The sequence below is a fragment of the Hordeum vulgare genome, chromosome 6H (genome assembly GCF_904849725.1).
Source record: "Hordeum vulgare subsp. vulgare chromosome 6H, MorexV3_pseudomolecules_assembly, whole genome shotgun sequence".
Classification (NCBI taxonomy): domain Eukaryota; kingdom Viridiplantae; phylum Streptophyta; class Magnoliopsida; order Poales; family Poaceae; genus Hordeum; species Hordeum vulgare.
In genome coordinates this window covers 522,547,517-522,568,522 of record NC_058523.1, presented here as the reverse complement: position 1 = coordinate 522,568,522, position 21,006 = coordinate 522,547,517, and the positions used below count along the sequence as shown (strand labels likewise).

Here is a 21,006-nt window from a genome sequence, read left to right as displayed (position 1 = left end):
CAAGTATGTGTTTCTGTGACCATGAGATCATGCAAATCCGGGCACCGGAGGAATGTCTTGTGTGTATCAAACGTCATAACGTAACTGGATGACCATAAAGGTGATGTAGAGGTATCTCCCAAGATGTGTGTTGGATTGGCGTGAATCGAGACTGTGATTTATTACTCCGTATGACAGAGAGGTATCCCTGGGCCCACTCGGTAATACAACATCACAATAAACTTGCGAGCAATATGACTAAGACGTTAGTCATATGATCTTGTATTGGAGAGGTATCCCTGGACCCACTCTGTGATTTTTCAGGATGCCACCACTCCGTGTTCGGATGTGATCTTTATTTTTACCTCTGATCTAGCCCTTTGCCCAAGGGTGGGACCTTCACCTTCAATATCTTCATCAAGCATTGTTGCTCCCATGGCGATCCAGAGTATTCCTAGGTTTGTGGTAGTAGCTATGTGTTATATAGCTCTCTTTACTGATCTTATGAATAATCACCATTGCTATAATCTTGAGCACTATTGATTAGTTGAAGGGCTTTGCTGCACGTGCGTAGTTTATTTACGTAAACTTAGAGCATCTACAGTCAGACTTTTTTTTGCGGATATCTAACAGCCAGACTTAGCAAATATAACCCCCTAAACATTCGCAGATGCGTCCGGTCAGTGACCGGACGTATCCCCTATTTGTCCGTCCGTGCAGCCATTCTTTATTTTCTTTGTCATATGTACGGTGCCTTGCACGTGATTTGTGAAGAGGAAAAACGAGAAAGAAAAGAATGAATAAAGAAAAAGAAAATGCGGTCCAGGGTAGTGTCGCGTCCTACGTGACGAAATGACCGGGCATGCCCGTGCGCGTCCGCGAGCCCTCATATTTTCTCGAGATTTAAGATGGATATGAGGGGTGTCGGTTAGTCCGGACGTTTAGGAAGAAAATGAAGGGTCCGATTATGTCAACTTTTTTTTTACGAAAACAGATCGAAAGAGCGTTTCAATCGTTTGAGGAGGACATATGGGTCCGGCTGTAGATGTTCTTAGAGCATCTCCAGCCGCCCCCAAGTCGCCCTGCAAAAGCACTTTTTCAACGCCGGCAGATGAAAAAAAGTCCCACTCGTGCCCCCAACGCTTCACTTTTTGTTGGATTTGGCCAAAATTAGAGCCGGCGCTCCCAGGCCAAACCCATGCCACCGAATGCACTCAGGAGTACCGACGCTACTTTTTTATGCAAATGACCCATCACGAGTCGTCCATCCCCTCTCTCTCCTCTTTATTCTCTCTCCTCCTTACATGACATAGGAACTGCATAGAGGACGCGTGGCCGGCGTGGAGTGCCCCGTCTGGTGGCTGGAAACCGAATGATAAAAAAAAATTCATCCCCAAAATAAAAATTATGCCGGAAAAACCTTAACCAGCATAAAAAAAAGGCCTCCTTAGGGCTCAACGGCTGGAGGTGCTATTACATACGGAGTACTAGGCAACGTGAAGGATGAGGATTGGACTCGGGGGAGGGAGGGCCACCGCCCCATAAAAATGATGTGTGTGTGTGTGTGTGTTTTTTTGGGGGGGGGGCAGCAATGCTACACCTACGTAGCTATCCTACGTAAACTAACGTGATAGCCTAGGTGACACTTTTCAGTTGGAGGAAATTAGGGGACAGGACCCACCCAACTGAAATCAGGGGGAGAAGGATTAATAGTTAGTTAAGTTACGTAACAATGCGTAGGTTATTACGTAGGTGTACCATTTTTCTGAGGGGGGGGGGAGTAATGCTACACATACAGACAATTACGGACTGATTTTGTTTACATGCTGACATGGCAATAGGTGATTGGAAAGAAGGAGAGTAAGGTGAACCACCCCGGTGGAAAATCAGGTGAGGTTGAGATTATTTATGAATGGTCCGTAATGAACCTGTAAAAACCTGTGCAAACCGTACGTAGGTGTGTAGGATTTTCCTTAGCAACTGTAGGATTTTATACACGTAGCATGTCTGCAACCCAAAATGAAGTGCAGACGATGAGAGAAAAACCATGTGTGAGACCTTGAACGCAAACAACTAGTAGAAGGCTCCCTGAAAAGAAAGAAACCTTCCCCAAATCCGAACAGGAAACTCAACTCGCTCGAGCAGCTAAAATCCAACAGCTCGGCGATGAGCGGGGCTAGAGCCCGACCAATTAATTACCCCATGCATCAATATCTCTCGTGGCTGTGAGCAGCAGCCACCTACGACCTGCATGCTACAGTGCAGCAACAACTCATGAAAACAATTTCAGCTGCCACGGCCAGTCCGCCGTCGTGGGCCAAGCGCGCCACGAGCAAAGGACGACGTACGTACCACCTATGCACCAACTCTTTCTCCGTGGCCATCCCTCCGTCCGTCCAAACCACATCGCATCTTCCACTCGGTCGCGCGCACGGCTCCACCCCCACCCCCACCCCCACCCTACCCACCCCCCTCACCGTAACTGAGGCCTGTCGCGCACGCGACGGTCGGCCGGTACAGCCAGCGACCTGACGCCGTAACCCGATTATTCCGACGGGCCGGCGTGTCAGCCACGCACAAGATCTATCATCTATCATCCGCCGTCCCCGCCCGAGCCCGACACGGAAGCCCCCGAGGACCGGGTTCCATAGCAAAGGACGCCGTACGTACAGGCAGCGGCGCCACGCACCGGCGGCTAATCCACGGGCCGTGCAAGTCCTATAAAAACCACCGCGAGTGCCGCCAACCACACCGCACCACACACCTCTCGCTCGGCCCTTTGGCTCTAGCTGGCTAGCTCTGCTATCGAGCAGTAACTTCGCGGCAGCAGCGACGGCGAGAAGGCGGCTGCGGTTGGGCCGCCGGCGAGGGAGCTGCCATCATCATGCAAGGGGACCAGGCGGAGAAGAGGGGGAAGGTGAAGAAGGGGTGGCTGGCGGTGCGGGTCGGCCAGGCGGAGCAGCAGGGCGACGGGTTCCGGCGGTTCGTCATCCCCATCGCCTACCTCTACCACCCGCTCTTCCAGCGGCTGCTGGAGGCGGCGCGGGACACGTACGGCTACGACTCGGCCGGCCCGCTCCGGCTGCCCTGCTCCGTCGACGAGTTCCTCCGCCTGCGCGCGCTCGTCGACCGGGAGACGGCGCACTCCCACTCCTCCTCCTCGCACCGCGTGCACGCCGGCGCCCACCCGGAGCAGGGCTACTCCTTTTCCCCGTGCGCCCGCGCAAAGATCACCTCCTGATCAACCATCCATCGTCCAGCCCCGGCCGGCCGACTCTCGCCTGTAGAGCACCGGAGCGCTCGAGCGGCGGGAGCCCATCCACTCATATGCCTGGAGACGACAGTCACACATGTACACGTACATAGAGAGGGAGAGAGATACCAGATACAGAGACGCATGAGAGGCAGCAGTAGGTGATTTGTCAGTTATACCGGCGAGAGCTCTCTAACACTGACCAAGATTGGATTGGTCCTTTTTTGTGTTGATTGGTACCGGGTGACCACATGAAGATTGCTGAAGTTAATTTCTAGGTTCCTAAATTTCAGTGCAATTACGATTCAAGTTTACTCTATGGGTTTTACATTCTAGTCAAACTAAAGTTGAACTAAATTAAAATAATAATGGAATCCTAAATTCATTATAAATCCAAGAATAATTACTAAAGTCAATTAGATTTTTAAGCGATTGCAAAAGAATAAGTAAACCATTAAGACCTTTGTTTTAAATTAATACCTTAAATCATTCTAAATTTATTTTGAATTTCTAGTTTCTACCGAACTACATTTCAATTCATAATTTAAATTATTCAAATTTATGTCCATATAGCTAAGTTGAAACTACATTCTCTAGTTTTATTTTGCAAAAGGAATCAATTTAATTGGGTTTTATAAAATGTATGGTACGAGAAAGGCGTTTTGGTGGCCGACCTACCTGCAGGCTGGAATCTCACGCCGTGTAATATAGCGCTACGATGTGTGCTGATCTGTTTTCTGCCGTATATACGATCGGTGTAAAGATGAAATACACTCGTGCCATGGCTCGGGTGCTATCATTTTACGTGGGCCTCGGCCACAGAGGGTTTCCATGCACGTGATGTGCCTGCTGGGCTGCTTTAGGTTGGGCTGTTGCGATATTAATTTCTGGTTTCATGGGGCCATCTGGCGCTGCTGCAGGTTGCTTTACTTTCACGCGGTGATTATTTTATTTTTTCTGGTTAGACCATTCATCCCCTTCGCGTGGTATCTGGGAAAGCGGCGATTCACCATGGATGACATGAAATTCTTCTTTGAGGAAGCAGATTCAGGGTAATGAACTACCAAGTCTGCCAAATTTTATGCCTCCTTCTCTTATTCTTTCCAGCGAGAAATCTATGTGTCGTGCTATTTGCTGCTTGATTTTGCTACAAATCTTTTCTTGACTTGTTGGATCAGACAGGATGAGAATCATGGGTGTGTTGCAGATTGGTTCCTAGGTGGATGCAGGTGATATTTTAGGGGGCAAAATCGATGTTGTGGAGTTCTTGGTTGCTTCCATCCATGAAGCTCGCGTGCGCTATGCAGATTTGATCTCTTGACCCCATGGCCAGCACTGGTGGCGAAGGGCAGTTTCGAGAGGCACAAGAGAATGTTGGCTCATACAACAGTGCTAGTGAGGTGGTTGGTGACTCGAACAATATGGCTCATCAGGATACGACAAATGCAGCTGTAAGAGAGGATGGGATGCAGAGGGTGTCGTCGTCAAACAAAACAACTCGAAGGGCTCATGATGGATTCGTCGGTAACAAACACGCACTCATTAACATTTTGCTAGTCTCATTCTAGGTTTTTCTGTTAGTTATCTGTGTGGAGGTCATACTTTTGTTTTCGAAAGCGTGAGGTCATACTTTTGGGATTCGGTGTGATTTCGCATCATTATTTTGTAAGGATTGTTCTGTTTAGGATTGGAAGTGATGAAACTGCAGTATTAGGATTGGAACTATTCCACTTTCCTTGATGGTGTTGGTGTTGAACTTGCAAATACTCGGAGCTTCCAGCGGGTATTAGTTGGAACTGACTATCATAATTTGGTGCAGCCTTGCGAGGCTCGTTAACATCATCGGTCTGAAATTATGGAAATCCTCCATCAAACTCAAGAGTTTGCCTCACAATTGCTAGATTGTAGTTTGATCTTTGTCAAGACGTGAGGCTAAATTTGATGTCCATCTATGTGGCTAGTTGTGTGAACTTGTAACTCGTGGTCTGGAAGTATTCCACCTTTCCTTGCAAGATGTATCCAAAACGATTGTAGTACATTGGCAGATGAATAAAAGACTACTTAGTGTTTCACAAAGAAAACACAACTGTTGTATCATATGGTTAGTGAGAAAGAGTTTGAGGATGATTGGGCGTCTATGCTCGAGAAGCATGATCTACAACAAAACATATTTCTCACCCAAATATACGAGGTCTGGCTGCATGCCCAACCTTCGACTCGAACAACTCTTGGAACATGTTGACGGAGTCAATCCCAGTCGTGTGCATGTGCCACTGTCATAGTGCGCACGTGACCGCGCCAGACAGCTGTGCACGCACTGCTGCCTACTTTATATACGTTAGCCGTCATTGTTCCTTTGCAAGCAAATACGGGTACTTTGCAATAGCCTATACTACAAATACAGTAGCAGCATACCGGCTTGGCACCAATCACAACGAACACTCACGGGCCTGATACCGGCCTGCAGGTAGCTCGGCCACCAAAGCGCATTTTCGGTATGGTATGTCCTATTCAAATTTGAATACATTCCGTTTCATTTTAAATTTTAAACTACTTATATTCTAAATTTGATAAGTCTAGGTGAAAGTATATTTCATAAGGTTTAATTTGCAAAAAACACTCATTGGATTTATGGAATAAAACTTATGATAGTTTGAAGTTTTACGGGTTATTTTGTAAAACTGCAATTCAATTGAATTAAACGGATTTTTTGGATAAACTTCTAGATAAGGTTGGACACGTGGCACAATTTTTACTGGTCTATGCTGATTTGGTTAAGTGGGTGTGTGTGTCGTGCGGCCGAGATCTAACAAATGGAATTAAATCGGGTGTGGTTCACCAAAGCTGGGCCATCGAAAATGGTCGAAAAACGTGAACGTGGCGATGCAATGCACGGATCTCATCGGGATCGGGGTTCTCGTGATTTCCTAGTGGCACGTGGGGTATGACTGGACTTGTCTCGTCATCACGGTCCTTCTGGTGCTCGTAATGGCCGTCCGGGTGCACGAAACCGTTATTGGGGAGATCGCCAGAGTTTGCCGTCGCGGTGGAGCTCTCATGGTGTGGACACGACGTTGAAAATGAGTGCGCCTAGATGAATGTGTTGGGGAACGTAGCATAAATTCAAAATTTTCCTACGCCATATTCAGATCTTCCTATGGAGAGACCAGCAACGAGAGAGGGGTGAGTGCATCTTCATACCTTTGAAGATCGCTAAGCGGAAGCGTTGCTAGAATGCGGTTGATGGAGTCGATAGTCGCGGCTATTCAGATCGCGGTGTGATACCGATCTAGTGCCGAACCACGACACCTCCGCGTTCAACACATGTGCAGCCTGGTGACGTCTCCCACACCTTGATCCAGCAAGGAGGAGGGAGAGGTTGGGGAAGATCTCCGGCAGCACGACGACATGGTGTCGATGGAGAGACGAGGTCTCCCGGCAGGGCTTCACCAAGCACTGTAGGAGAGGAGGAAGAAGAAGAGCACAGCTGCCCCGAGAGAGAGATGGAAAACCGTATCTCTAAAGGCCAAAACCCCCACTATATATGGGGAAGGGAGGGGTGGCTCCCCCTTTAGGGTTTTCCCCTGGAGGGGGGGGGGGGTGGCGGCAGCCCTAGATGGGAGAGAGGGGTGGCCAGGGAGGAGAGGGGGTGGTGCACCCCTAGGTGGGCCTTAGGCCCACCAGCGCCTAGGGTTTCCCCTCCCTCCCTCTCTGGTGCGCCCGGGCTGAGTGTGTGTGTGTGTGGGGGGGGGGGGGGGGCGCACCAGCCCACCTAGGGACTGTTCCCTCCCGCACTTAGCCCATGTAGCTTTCCGGGGCTTGTGTCCTCTCCCGGTGGGCCTCCGGAACCCTTCGAGTGGTCCCGACACTTTGCCAGTGGTGCCCGAAACATTTTCGGCGTCCAAACCCATCCATCCTATATATCAATCTTTTCATCCGGACCATTCCGGAGCTCCTCGTGACGTCCGGGATCTCATCTGGGACTCCGAACATCCTTCGGTAACCTCGTATAACAATTCCCTATAATCCTAGCGTCATCGAACCTTAAGTGTGTAGACCCTACGGGTTCGGGAATCATGTAGACATGACCGAGACACTCTCCGGCAAATAACCATCAGCGGGATCTGGATACCCATGGTGGCTCCCACATATTCCACGATGATCTCATCGGATGAACCACGATGTCAAGGATTCAATCAATCCCGTATACAATTCCCTTTGTCTGTCGGTATAGAACTTGCCCGAGATTCGATCCTCGGTATACCTATACCTTGTTCAATGTCGTTACCGGTAAGTCTCTTTACTCGACCCGTAGCACGTCATCCTGTGACTAACTCCTTAGTCACATTGAGCTCATGATGATGTTCTACCGAGTGGGCCCAAAGATACCTCTCCGTCACACGGAGTGACAAATCCCAATCTCGATTTGTACCAACCCAACAGACACTTTTGGAGGTACCCGTAGTGCACCTTTATAGTCACCCAGTTACGTTGTGACGTTTGATACACCCAAAGCACCCCTACGGTATCCGGGAGTTGCACAATCTCACGGTCGAAGGAAAAGACACTTGACATTAGAAAAGCTTTAGCATACAAACAACACGATCTAGTGCTATGCTTAGGATTGGGTCTTGTCCATCACATCATTCTCCCAATGATTTGATCCCGTTATCAATAACATCTAATGTCCATGATCAGGAAACCATGATCATCTATTGATCAACGAGCTAGCCAACTAGAGGCTTGCTAGGGACACATTGTGATCTATTTATTCACACATGTATTACTATTTCCTGTTAATACAATTATAGCATGAACAATAGACGATTATCATGAACAAGGAAATATGATAATAACCATTTTATTATTGCCTCTAGGGCATATTTCCAACAGTCTCCCACTTGCACTAGAGTCAATAATCTAGTTACATTGTGATGTATCGAACACCCATAGCATTGTGGTGTTGATCATGTTTTGCTCGAGGAAGAGGTTTAGTCAACGGTTCTGCAATATTCAGATCCGTGTGCACTTTACAAATATCTATTACTCCACTCTGGACATGGTCCTGGATGGAGTTGTAGTGGCGTTTGATGTGCTTGGTCTTCCTATGAAACCTGGGCTCCTTGGCTATGGCAATGGCCCCAGTGTTATCACAGAAGAGTGTCATCGGACCCGACGCCCTTGGGACTACTCCAAGGTCGGTGATGAGCTCCTTCACCAAAATTCCTTCATGAGCCGCTTCTGAAGCAGCTATGTACTCTGCTTCACATGTAGATGCTGCCATGACTTCTTGCTTGCTGCTGCACCAGCTCACTGCCCCGCCATTCAAAACATACATGTATCCGGTCTGTGACTTAGAGTCATCCGGATCTGTGTCGAAGCTAGCATCAACGTAACCCTTTACGACGAGCTCTTCGTCACCTCCATAAACGAGAAACATCTCCTTAGTCCTCTTTAGGTACTTAAGGATATTCTTGACCGTTGTTCAGTGTTCCACACTGGGATCACTTTGGTACCTCCCTACCAAACTTATGGCAAGGTTTATATCAGGTCTGGTACACAGCATGGCATACATTAGAGAGCCTACATCTGAAGCGTAGGGGACAATACTCATCTTCTCTCTATCTGCTGCCGTGGTCGGTGACTGAGTCTTACTCAATCTCATACCTTGCAAAACTCGCAAGAACCCCTTCTTTGAGTTTTCCATATTGAACTTCTTCAATATATTGTCAAGGTATGTACTTTGCGAAAGACCTATGAGGCGTCTCAATCTATCTCTATAGATCTTGATGCCTAATATGTATGCAGCTTCTCCATGGTCCTTCATTGAAAAACTCTTGTTCAAATAGGCCTTTATGCTCTCCAACACCTCTATATTATTCCCCATCAATAATATGTCATCCACATATAGTATGAGGAAAGCTATAGAGCTCCCACTCACTTTCTTGTACAGACAGACTTCTCCATAAACCTGTATGAACCCAAACGCCTTAATCACCTCATTAAAGCGAATGTTCCAACTCCGAGATGCTTGCACCAGCCCATAGATGGAGCGCTGGAGCTTGCATACCTTGTTAGCACTCTTAGGATTGACAAAATCTTCTGGTTGCATCATATACAACTCTTCCTTAAGATACCCGTTAAGGAATGCTGTTTTGACGTCCATTTGCCAAATTTCATAATCATGAAAAGCGGCAATTCCTAACATGATTCAGACTGACTTCAGCTTCGCTACGGGAGAGAAAGTCTCGTCGTACTCAACTCCTTGAATTTGTCGAAAATCCTTTGCGACAAGTCGAGCTTTGTAAACGGTCACATTACCGTTTGCGTCAGTCTTCTTCTTGAAGATCCATTTATTTTCTATGGCTCGCCGATCATTGGGCAAGTCCACCAAAGCCCATACTTTGTTCTGATACATGGATCCTATCTCGGATTTCATAGCCTCAAGCCATTTGTTGGAATCCGGGCCCGCCATTGCTTCTTCATAGTTCGAAGGTTCACCGTTGTCTAACAACATGATTTCCATCACAGGGTTGCCGAACCACTCCGGTGCAGAGCGTACCCTTGTGGACCTCCGTGGTTCAGTAGCAACTTGATCCGAAGCTTCATGATCATCATCATTAACTTCCTCTTCAGTTGGCGTATGCGCCACCGGAACAATTTCCCGCGCTGCGCTACTCTCCGGTTCGAGAGGGGGTGTAATTACCTCATCAAGTTCTACTTTCCTCCCACTTACTTCTTTCGAGAGAAACTCTTTCTCTAGAAAGGATCCGTTCTTGGCAACAAAGGTTTTACCTTAGGATCTAAGGTAGAAGGTATACCCAATAGTTTCCTTAGGGTATCCTATGAATACACATTTCTCCTCTTTGGGTTCGAGCTTTTCTCGTTGAAGTTTCTTCACATAAGCATCACAGCCCCAAACTTTTAGAAACGACAGCTTAGGTTTCTTGCCAAACCATAGTTCATACGGTGTCGTCTCAACGGATTTAGACAGTGCCCTATTTAAAGTGAATGCTGGAGTTTCTAATGCGTATCCCCAAAATGATAGCGGTAAGTCGGTAAGAGACATCATAGATCGTAGCATATCTAATAAAGTGCGATTACAACATTCAGACACTCCGTTGCGTTGCGGTGTACCAGACGGCGTCAGTTGTGAAACAATTCCACACTTCCTTAGGTATGTGCCAAACTCATGACTCAAATATTCTCCTCCACGATCATATCGTAGACACTTAATTTTTCTGTCACGTTGATTCTCAACCTCACTCTGAAATTCCTTGAACTTTTCAAACGTCTCAGATTTGTGCTTCATCAAGTAGATATACCCATACCTACTCAAATCATCGGTGAGAGTGAGAACATAACGGTAGCCACCGCGAGCTTCAACGTTCATTGGACCACACACATCAGTATGTATTATTTTCAATAAGTCGGTCGCTCTCTCCATTATTCCTGAGAATGGAGGCTTAGTCATCTTGCCCATGTGGCATGGCTCGCATGTGTCAAATGATTCAAAGTCAAGAGACTCTAATAGTCCTATCTAAGAGACATATTCCTATCTATTTCTATGCTCAGTTGGTTCATCGTGGATAACACATATACTACCAATAACTTGAGATTATAAACAAAGTAAGATTCCGGAGATACATAAAATAAGATACATGAAATAAGAGACATAAAATAAGATACATTAAGATGCAGAGTTCATACAAAAACTACATAAAGTCGTCGTCATCCTTCAATGATGTAGAGCTCTGGCCCTTCGACAAAGCGGTACTCTTGGCACTCGTTGATGCTGCCCTCTTGTCCTTGCTACTCGGCATGAAGATATCGTCTTCGTCCTCGCTATCGTCAATCCATAAAAAGGGATGTTTTACTCCACCTCCACCGCGTATGTGCTGGCCTTTCTTCTTCTATCTTTCATTCAACCGCAGAAGTTCCTTCTGAATCTCCTCATATGTCCTTGCAGGCCACCCCTTCCTAGCTAATGCATGAGCAACCTCATTCAGTAGCGTGTCACTACTGATGTGTTCGTCCCATGAAACTATTCTATTGTCTATCTTAAAATTGCTAGCCAAGCGTAGAAGATACTCGGACATACCACTGTGAAAACTACGATCGAAAGGATAATGAGACGTTTTGAGCACACTCCTTACCAACCTTGCTGTGGAGAGGGTTTTATAGGTGCCGAAGAGCGAGACGAAAACCTAATGGCGGGAAATAAATGGCGAGAAAGCGAGGCGGGAAATAAATGGCGAGAAAGCAAGGCGGGAACAAAATGGCGGGAAAGCTATAGGCGGGAAAATATGGCGGGAAAGAGAGACTTATAGGAAATGACGGGAAAATATGCTCAGTTGGTTCTTCGTGGATAACACATATACTACCAATAACTTGAGATTACAGAGAAAGTAAGATACACCTTGCCGGAATTAAAATACAACTTGCTGAAATTAAGATACAACGTGCTCACACAACTTGCTGAAATTAAGATACAACTTGCTGAAATTAAGATACAACTTGCTAAAATTAAAATAAATCTACTGAGTCCAGCGTGGATATTTTCCTTTTCCATCACCGGCTTCTTCTGCTGCCTTGGTCGCACGAGCCCTTTCTCTCTTTCTCTCCCTCTCAGCTTGACAGGCCTGTTCTCGCTGTCTGTAAACCTCCTCCAACCGAAGTTTCTCTTCTTGATTTTCCTTTTCATCTCATCAATAAAACCCTCTGCTCCACACAGTACTCTTCCCACTCTTTCTTCTGCGCTGCTTTCTCCTCTGCTTCAGCCTTCTCGCGGCGCTCTTCCAAGTCCAAGCTAGCCCATGCACGGCGACCTCTTTCACGAATCTCGGTCACCGTCCAGTCCAGCATTTCCGTGTCAATCCAACGATAGTACATGCAGAGAGGAGGAGGAGACTACAATATATATATATAAATATCAAGTAAACAATAATATCAACAACATATTTACTCTGGATAACTTGAGCATACCGGAGGCCTGAGGTACGCAGAAATAGATTCGGACGGATCAAATTCATAATTGGCGCACATGAAAAGCTTCATGCCCAACCAATGTGAAAAATCCGTCACTTCCTTCACCTTGCAGAGATCACCGCACCAACATCGAACTGCTTCCACACCCCGAGGCAAACTCGCACTCTGCATTTTCTTAGGCCTGATGCTCTGATCCGAGCAAGGCAAACTCATATTGACTGGATGATGGAGGAAGGCAGTGCTAGTGTTCTCAAGTGAGGCTGGATGATGGAGGAAGGCAGTCCAATGCCTCCTTTTATAGACTCAGATGACCAGGAAGATGGAGGGAAAGCGAGGAGGGAAATGAGGCGGGAAAGATTTGGTGGGAAATAAGAGGGTAGAAAGTTGGCGGGAAAAGAAACGGGCAAAATTTGGCGAGAAATGTGGTGCGAAAAATTTGGCGGGAAAGATGGTGCGAAAAATTTGGCGGGAATGAAGACGTGAAAATATTGGCGGCAACGGAGGAGGGAACGAAATGGCGTGGCCGATTGGGGGAATATGGGCAGGAAATGGAGCCAGGAAAATAGCTAACGTTGAAAAAAAATTCCATGCACCTATTGGCTTAGCCAAGACCAATTAGTCCTGGCAGGGACTTATTGGTCTTGGCTAGGCCGACAGAAACTAATTGGCCTAGCCAAGGCCGATTAGTCCCTATCATCCACCCATTGGCAGATTGACAGGCCTGTCGGCCTAGCCAAGGCCGACTGTGACTAATTGGTCTTGGCTAGGCCGATTAGTTCCTATCGGCCACGCCTAAGCCGAGGCAGACTTATTTTTGAATTTTTTTTAATCTATGCAATATTTTTCAAAAAGAATAAAAAAGTGCAATATTAAAAAAAAATTAGCATGAAAATAAGTACTTGAAAGATCTGCGACAAATGACGCACTCTATGCGTGTTATATGTCGTAACCTAGAAGTTTTTTTGTAGATTTGTATTTTAAAACGTTTTATCTTTTAAATCATGCGTTTAAATCTTAAATAACTTTCATCGTTGGATTTCTCACGTCAAGTCTTTAAAATTAAATCGCATGTTGATAGATTTTGACGAACTTATTTTTCACAAAAAAGGGACCCAAAAAATCATGACTGTCGTCATAGAAAAAATAATAAAAAATATGTTTTTTCCTTTCCGAAAGGCACGGCGCGAAATCAAAATCGTCTCTCACACAAGCAAAATCGTGCTTCTCGTAGAAAAGAAAAGTGTTTTTTTTTCTTTTCGAAAGGCAAAACCGTGTCTTTCATAGAAGTAAAATCGCGCCTCTCGTAAAAAAAGTGTTTTTTTGCCTTTCCTAGAGAGATGTCCGTGCCTTTCACGAAGTCAAAACCATATCTCTCACACAAGCAAAATCGTGGCTCTCGTGGAAAAAAGTTTTTTTATCCTTTTCGAAAGGCATGGCCGTGCCTTTCACGATGGCAAAACCGTGTTTTTCACGGAAGCAAAATTTTGCCTCTCACAGAAAAAAATCCCATTTTCCTTTCCGAAAGGCACGGGCGTGCCTCTCACAAAGGTAAAACCGTGCCTTTCGCAAAAAAATAGGAAGTGTGTTTTCCCTTTCCGAGAGACACGTCCGTGCCTTTCACGAAGGCAAAACCATGTCTTTCACAAAAGCAAAATCGTGGCCCTCGTAGAAAAAAGTTTTTTTATCCTTTCCGAAAGGCATGATCGTGCCTTTCACGAATGCAAAACCGTGTTTTGTCATGAAAGCAAAATTGCGCCTCTCACAGAAAAAAGCCCATTTTTTTCCTTTCCGAGAGGCACGGGCGTGCCTCTCACAAAGGTAAAACGATGCCTCTCGCAGAAGCAAAACCATGCCTCTCGCAAAAAAATAGAAAGCGTGTTTTTCGCTTTCCTAGAGACACGTCCATGCCTCTCTCGAAGGCAAAAGCGTGCCTCTCACGAAAACAAAATTGTGTCTTTCGTGGAAACAAAACCGTGCCTCTCGCAAAAAACAACAACTGAAATCACATTTTTTTTTCGTTTTCGAGAGTCACGATTGTGCCTCTCACGAAAGGAAAACCGTGCCTCTCACAAAAAATGTGTTTTTTTCATGTTTATTTTATTTTATTTTTGTCACAAAGCTAAGAAAGACCGGTGAAAAACGAAAACACCAAAACAATCAGAAAAAACTCATTCTAAAAAGCCGAAAACGCATGCGAAAAATAAAAAAACGAAATTCGGAGGAAGCGCTCGGAGCACGACACATGGCGGCAATTGAGAACGCGCCAAGTAGCAGTGCGCGAGAGTGCTCGCTGGAAGGCTCTCAAAGGAGCGCTCGCTAACAAATGGCTCCCACGGTGGGCTAATTTTAGTTCTATCTGCTATGAATCACCTCGGGGTCGGGGGTTCTAGGTCACATTTGGTTTCCCACAAAATCGTAACTAGGTGCGTTGTATGCAACATTTTTTATATTAGGTTATTTGATTTATCTGTGTATACTATTGGTGTGCATCGTACGGTTTTTAAAGCACCTTTTGGCCCGGCTCGCCAGAAACTACTAAATCGGTAGTTTCTAGCGAGTCCGGCCAGAGTGACAACAGAAAAAACATGTCGGTGGCTCGCTTGAAATGTATTAGGAGTTAATCATCTTATCGTCTCGTCTCCTTCCTCCCTCTCTCATTGTCCAGACCGTCCAAGTCATCATGGACAGAGCAAGAGCCACCGTATCGGCGAGTCGCTGGACGGTGACGGAGAGGAGCAACTGGAGTAGGATGGCGAGCCGTAACAGGTGTTGGAAATATGCCCTAGAGACAATAATAAATTAATTATTATGACATTTCCTTGTTCATGTTAATCGTTTATTATCCATGCTATAATTGTATTAATTGAAAACTCAAATAGATGTGTGGATACATAGACAACACACTCTTCCTAGTGAGCCTCTAAGGACTACCTCGTTGATCAAAGATGGTTAGGGTTTCATGACCATAGACATGAGTTGTCATTCGATAATGGGATCACGTCATTAGAAGAATGATGTGATGAATAAGACTCAAACTATGAACGTAGCATATAATCGTGTCGGTTTATTGCTACTGTTTTCTGCATGTCAAGTATGTGTTTCTGTGACCATGAGATCATGCAAATCCGGGCACCGGAGGAATGTCTTGTGTGTATCAAACGTCATAACGTAACTGGATGACCATAAAGGTGATGTAGAGGTATCTCCCAAGATGTGTGTTGGATTGGCGTGAATCGAGACTGTGATTTATTACTCCGTATGACAGAGAGGTATCCCTGGGCCCACTCGGTAATACAACATCACAATAAACTTGCGAGCAATATGACTAAGACGTTAGTCATATGATCTTGTATTGGAGAGGTATCCCTGGACCCACTCTGTGATTTTTCAGGATGCCACCACTCCGTGTTCGGATGTGATCTTTATGTTTACCTCTGATCTAGCCCTTTGCCCAAGGGTGGGACCTTCACCTTCAATATCTTCATCAAGCATTGTTGCTCCCATGGCGATCCAGAGTATTCCTAGGTTTGTGGTAGTAGCTATGTGTTATATAGCTCTCTTTACTGATCTTATGAATAATCACCATTGATATAATCTTGAGCACTATTGATTAGTTGAAGGGCTTTGCTGCACGTGCGTAGTTTATTTACGTAAACTTAGAGCATCTACAGTCAGACTTTTTTTTGCGGATATCTAACAGCCAGACTTAGCAAATATAACCCCCTAAACATTCGCAGATGCGTCCGGTCAGTGACCGGACGTATCCCCTATTTGTCCGTCCGTGCAGCCATTCTTTATTTTCTTTGTCATATGTACGGTGCCTTGCACGTGATTTGTGAAGAGGAAAAACGAGAAAGAAAAGAATGAATAAAGAAAAAGAAAATGCGGTCCAGGGTAGTGTCGCGTCCTACGTGACGAAATGACCGGGCATGCCCGTGCGCGTCCGCGAGCCCTCATATTTTCTCGAGATTTAAGATGGATATGAGGGGTGTCGGTTAGTCCGGACGTTTAGGAAGAAAATGAAGGGTCCGATTATGTCAACTTTTTTTTTACGAAAACAGATCGAAAGAGCGTTTCAATTGTTTGAGGAGGACATATGGGTCCGGCTGTAGATGTTCTTAGAGCATCTCCAGCCGCCCCCAAGTCGCCCTGCAAAAGCACTTTTTCAACGCCGGCAGATGAAAAAAAGTCCCACTCGTGCCCCCAACGCTTCACTTTTTGTTGGATTTGGCCAAAATTAGAGCCGGCGCTCCCAGGCCAAACCCATGCCACCGAATGCACTCAGGAGTACCGACGCTACTTTTTTATGCAAATGACCCATCACGAGTCGTCCATCCCCTCTCTCTCCTCTTTATTCTCTCTCCTCCTTACATGACATAGGAACTGCATAGAGGACGCGTGGCCGGCGTGGAGTGCCCCGTCTGGTGGCTGGAAACCGAATGATAAAAAAAAATTCATCCCCAAAATAAAAATTATGCCGGAAAAACCTTAACCAGCATAAAAAAAAGGCCTCCTTAGGGCTCAACGGCTGGAGGTGCTATTACATACGGAGTACTAGGCAACGTGAAGGATGAGGATTGGACTCGGGGGAGGGAGGGCCACCGCCCCATAAAAATGATGTGTGTGTGTGTGTGTTTTTTTTGGGGGGGGGGGCAGCAATGCTACACCTACGTAGCTATCCTACGTAAACTAACGTGATAGCCTAGGTGACACTTTTCAGTTGGAGGAAATTAGGGGACAGGACCCACCCAACTGAAATCAGGGGGAGAAGGATTAATAGTTAGTTAAGTTACGTAACAATGCGTAGGTTATTACGTAGGTGTACCATTTTTCTGAGGGGGGGGAGTAATGCTACACATACAGACAATTACGGACTGATTTTGTTTACATGCTGACATGGCAATAGGTGATTGGAAAGAAGGAGAGTAAGGTGAACCACCCCGGTGGAAAATCAGGTGAGGTTGAGATTATTTATGAATGGTCCGTAATGAACCTGTAAAAACCTGTGCAAACCGTACGTAGGTGTGTAGGATTTTCCTTAGCAACTGTAGGATTTTATACACGTAGCATGTCTGCAACCCAAAATGAAGTGCAGACGATGAGAGAAAAACCATGTGTGAGACCTTGAACGCAAACAACTAGTAGAAGGCTCCCTGAAAAGAAAGAAACCTTCCCCAAATCCGAACAGGAAACTCAACTCGCTCGAGCAGCTAAAATCCAACAGCTCGGCGATGAGCGGGGCTAGAGCCCGACCAATTAATTACCCCATGCATCAATATCTCTCGTGGCTGTGAGCAGCAGCCACCTACGACCTGCATGCTACAGTGCAGCAACAACTCATGAAAACAATTTCAGCTGCCACGGCCAGTCCGCCGTCGTGGGCCAAGCGCGCCACGAGCAAAGGACGACGTACGTACCACCTATGCACCAACTCTTTCTCCGTGGCCATCCCTCCGTCCGTCCAAACCACATCGCATCTTCCACTCGGTCGCGCGCACGGCTCCACCCCCACCCCCACCCCCACCCTACCCACCCCCCTCACCGTAACTGAGGCCTGTCGCGCACGCGACGGTCGGCCGGTACAGCCAGCGACCTGACGCCGTAACCCGATTATTCCGACGGGCCGGCGTGTCAGCCACGCACAAGATCTATCATCTATCATCCGCCGTCCCCGCCCGAGCCCGACACGGAAGCCCCCGAGGACCGGGTTCCATAGCAAAGGACGCCGTACGTACAGGCAGCGGCGCCACGCACCGGCGGCTAATCCACGGGCCGTGCAAGTCCTATAAAAACCACCGCGAGTGCCGCCAACCACACCGCACCACACACCTCTCGCTCGGCCCTTTGGCTCTAGCTGGCTAGCTCTGCTATCGAGCAGTAACTTCGCGGCAGCAGCGACGGCGAGAAGGCGGCTGCGGTTGGGCCGCCGGCGAGGGAGCTGCCATCATCATGCAAGGGGACCAGGCGGAGAAGAGGGGGAAGGTGAAGAAGGGGTGGCTGGCGGTGCGGGTCGGCCAGGCGGAGCAGCAGGGCGACGGGTTCCGGCGGTTCGTCATCCCCATCGCCTACCTCTACCACCCGCTCTTCCAGCGGCTGCTGGAGGCGGCGCGGGACACGTACGGCTACGACTCGGCCGGCCCGCTCCGGCTGCCCTGCTCCGTCGACGAGTTCCTCCGCCTGCGCGCGCTCGTCGACCGGGAGACGGCGCACTCCCACTCCTCCTCCTCGCACCGCGTGCACGCCGGCGCCCACCCGGAGCAGGGCTACTCCTTTTCCCCGTGCGCCCGCGCAAAGATCACCTCCTGATCAACCATCCATCGTCCAGCCCCGGCCGGCCGACTCTCGCCTGTAGAGCACCGGAGCGCTCGAGCGGCGGGAGCCCATCCACTCATATGCCTGGAGACGACAGTCACACATGTACACGTACATAGAGAGGGAGAGAGATACCAGATACAGAGACGCATGAGAGGCAGCAGTAGGTGATTTGTCAGTTATACCGGCGAGAGCTCTCTAACACTGACCAAGATTGGATTGGTCCTTTTTTGTGTTGATTGGTACCGGGTGACCACATGAAGATTGCTGAAGTTAATTTCTAGGTTCCTAAATTTCAGTGCAATTACGATTCAAGTTTACTCTATGGGTTTTACATTCTAGTCAAACTAAAGTTGAACTAAATTAAAATAATAATGGAATCCTAAATTCATTATAAATCCAAGAATAATTACTAAAGTCAATTAGATTTTTAAGCGATTGCAAAAGAATAAGTAAACCATTAAGACCTTTGTTTTAAATTAATACCTTAAATCATTCTAAATTTATTTTGAATTTCTAGTTTCTACCGAACTACATTTCAATTCATAATTTAAATTATTCAAATTTATGTCCATATAGCTAAGTTGAAACTACATTCTCTAGTTTTATTTTGCAAAAGGAATCAATTTAATTGGGTTTTATAAAATGTATGGTACGAGAAAGGCGTTTTGGTGGCCGACCTACCTGCAGGCTGGAATCTCACGCCGTGTAATATAGCGCTACGATGTGTGCTGATCTGTTTTCTGCCGTATATACGATCGGTGTAAAGATGAAATACACTCGTGCCATGGCTCGGGTGCTATCATTTTACGTGGGCCTCGGCCACAGAGGGTTTCCATGCACGTGATGTGCCTGCTGGGCTGCTTTAGGTTGGGCTGTTGCGATATTAATTTCTGGTTTCATGGGGCCATCTGGCGCTGCTGCAGGTTGCTTTACTTTCACGCGGTGATTATTTTATTTTTTCTGGTTAGACCATTCATCCCCTTCGCGTGGTATCTGGGAAAGCGGCGATTCACCATGGATGACATGAAATTCTTCTTTGAGGAAGCAGATTCAGGGTAATGAACTACCAAGTCTGCCAAATTTTATGCCTCCTTCTCTTATTCTTTCCAGCGAGAAATCTATGTGTCGTGCTATTTGCTGCTTGATTTTGCTACAAATCTTTTCTTGACTTGTTGGATCAGACAGGATGAGAATCATGGGTGTGTTGCAGATTGGTTCCTAGGTGGATGCAGGTGATATTTTAGGGGGCAAAATCGATGTTGTGGAGTTCTTGGTTGCTTCCATCCATGAAGCTCGCGTGCGCTATGCAGATTTGATCTCTTGACCCCATGGCCAGCACTGGTGGCGAAGGGCAGTTTCGAGAGGCACAAGAGAATGTTGGCTCATACAACAGTGCTAGTGAGGTGGTTGGTGACTCGAACAATATGGCTCATCAGGATACGACAAATGCAGCTGTAAGAGAGGATGGGATGCAGAGGGTGTCGTCGTCAAACAAAACAACTCGAAGGGCTCATGATGGATTCGTCGGTAACAAACACGCACTCATTAACATTTTGCTAGTCTCATTCTAGGTTTTTCTGTTAGTTATCTGTGTGGAGGTCATACTTTTGTTTTCGAAAGCGTGAGGTCATACTTTTGGGATTCGGTGTGATTTCGCATCATTATTTTGTAAGGATTGTTCTGTTTAGGATTGGAAGTGATGAAACTGCAGTATTAGGATTGGAACTATTCCACTTTCCTTGATGGTGTTGGTGTTGAACTTGCAAATACTCGGAGCTTCCAGCGGGTATTAGTTGGAACTGACTATCATAATTTGGTGCAGCCTTGCGAGGCTCGTTAACATCATCGGTCTGAAATTATGGAAATCCTCCATCAAACTCAAGAGTTTGCCTCACAATTGCTAGATTGTAGTTTGATCTTTGTCAAGACGTGAGGCTAAATTTGATGTCCATCTATGTGGCTAGTTGTGTGAACTTGTAACTCGTGGTCTGGAAGTATTCCACCTTTCCTTGCAAGATGTATCCAAAACGATTGTAGTACATTGGCAGATGAATAAAAGACTACTTAGTGTTTCACAAAGAAAACACAACTGTTGTATCATATGGTTAGTGAGAAAGAGTTTGAGGATGATTGGGCGTCTATGCTCGAGAAGCATGATCTACAACAAAACATATTTCTCACCCAAATATACGAGGTCTGGCTGCATGCCCAACCTTCGACTCGAACAACTCTTGGAACATGTTGACGGAGTCAATCCCAGTCGTGTGCATGTGCCACTGTCATAGTGCGCACGTGACCGCGCCAGACAGCTGTGCACGCACTGCTGCCTACTTTATATACGTTAGCCGTCATTGTTCCTTTGCAAGCAAATACGGGTACTTTGCAATAGCCTATACTACAAATACAGTAGCAGCATACCGGCTTGGCACCAATCACAACGAACACTCACGGGCCTGATACCGGCCTGCAGG

General features: G+C 46.6%; 2 protein-coding genes across 2 annotated transcripts; both read left to right on the top strand.

The window, feature by feature from the left end:
- Window positions 1-2,626: 2,626 nt before the first annotated feature.
- LOC123403493 (auxin-responsive protein SAUR32-like) lies at window positions 2,627-3,519 on the top strand. Its single transcript, XM_045097424.1, has one exon. The coding sequence runs from the start codon at window positions 2,864-2,866 to the stop codon at window positions 3,218-3,220; it is 357 nt and encodes a 118-aa protein (XP_044953359.1). The 5' UTR covers window positions 2,627-2,863; the 3' UTR covers window positions 3,221-3,519.
- Window positions 3,520-17,932: 14,413 nt separating this feature from the next.
- LOC123403496 (auxin-responsive protein SAUR32-like) lies at window positions 17,933-18,825 on the top strand. The gene has a single exon (XM_045097426.1). The coding sequence runs from the start codon at window positions 18,170-18,172 to the stop codon at window positions 18,524-18,526; it is 357 nt and encodes a 118-aa protein (XP_044953361.1). The 5' UTR covers window positions 17,933-18,169; the 3' UTR covers window positions 18,527-18,825.
- The last annotated feature ends 2,181 nt before the right edge of the window (window positions 18,826-21,006 follow it).

Coding starts and splice junctions, on each gene's coding strand:
- LOC123403493 (XM_045097424.1), top strand. CDS start 2,864: ATGCAAGGGGACCAGGCGGAGAAGAGGGGGAAGGTGAAGAAGGGGTGG.
- LOC123403496 (XM_045097426.1), top strand. CDS start 18,170: ATGCAAGGGGACCAGGCGGAGAAGAGGGGGAAGGTGAAGAAGGGGTGG.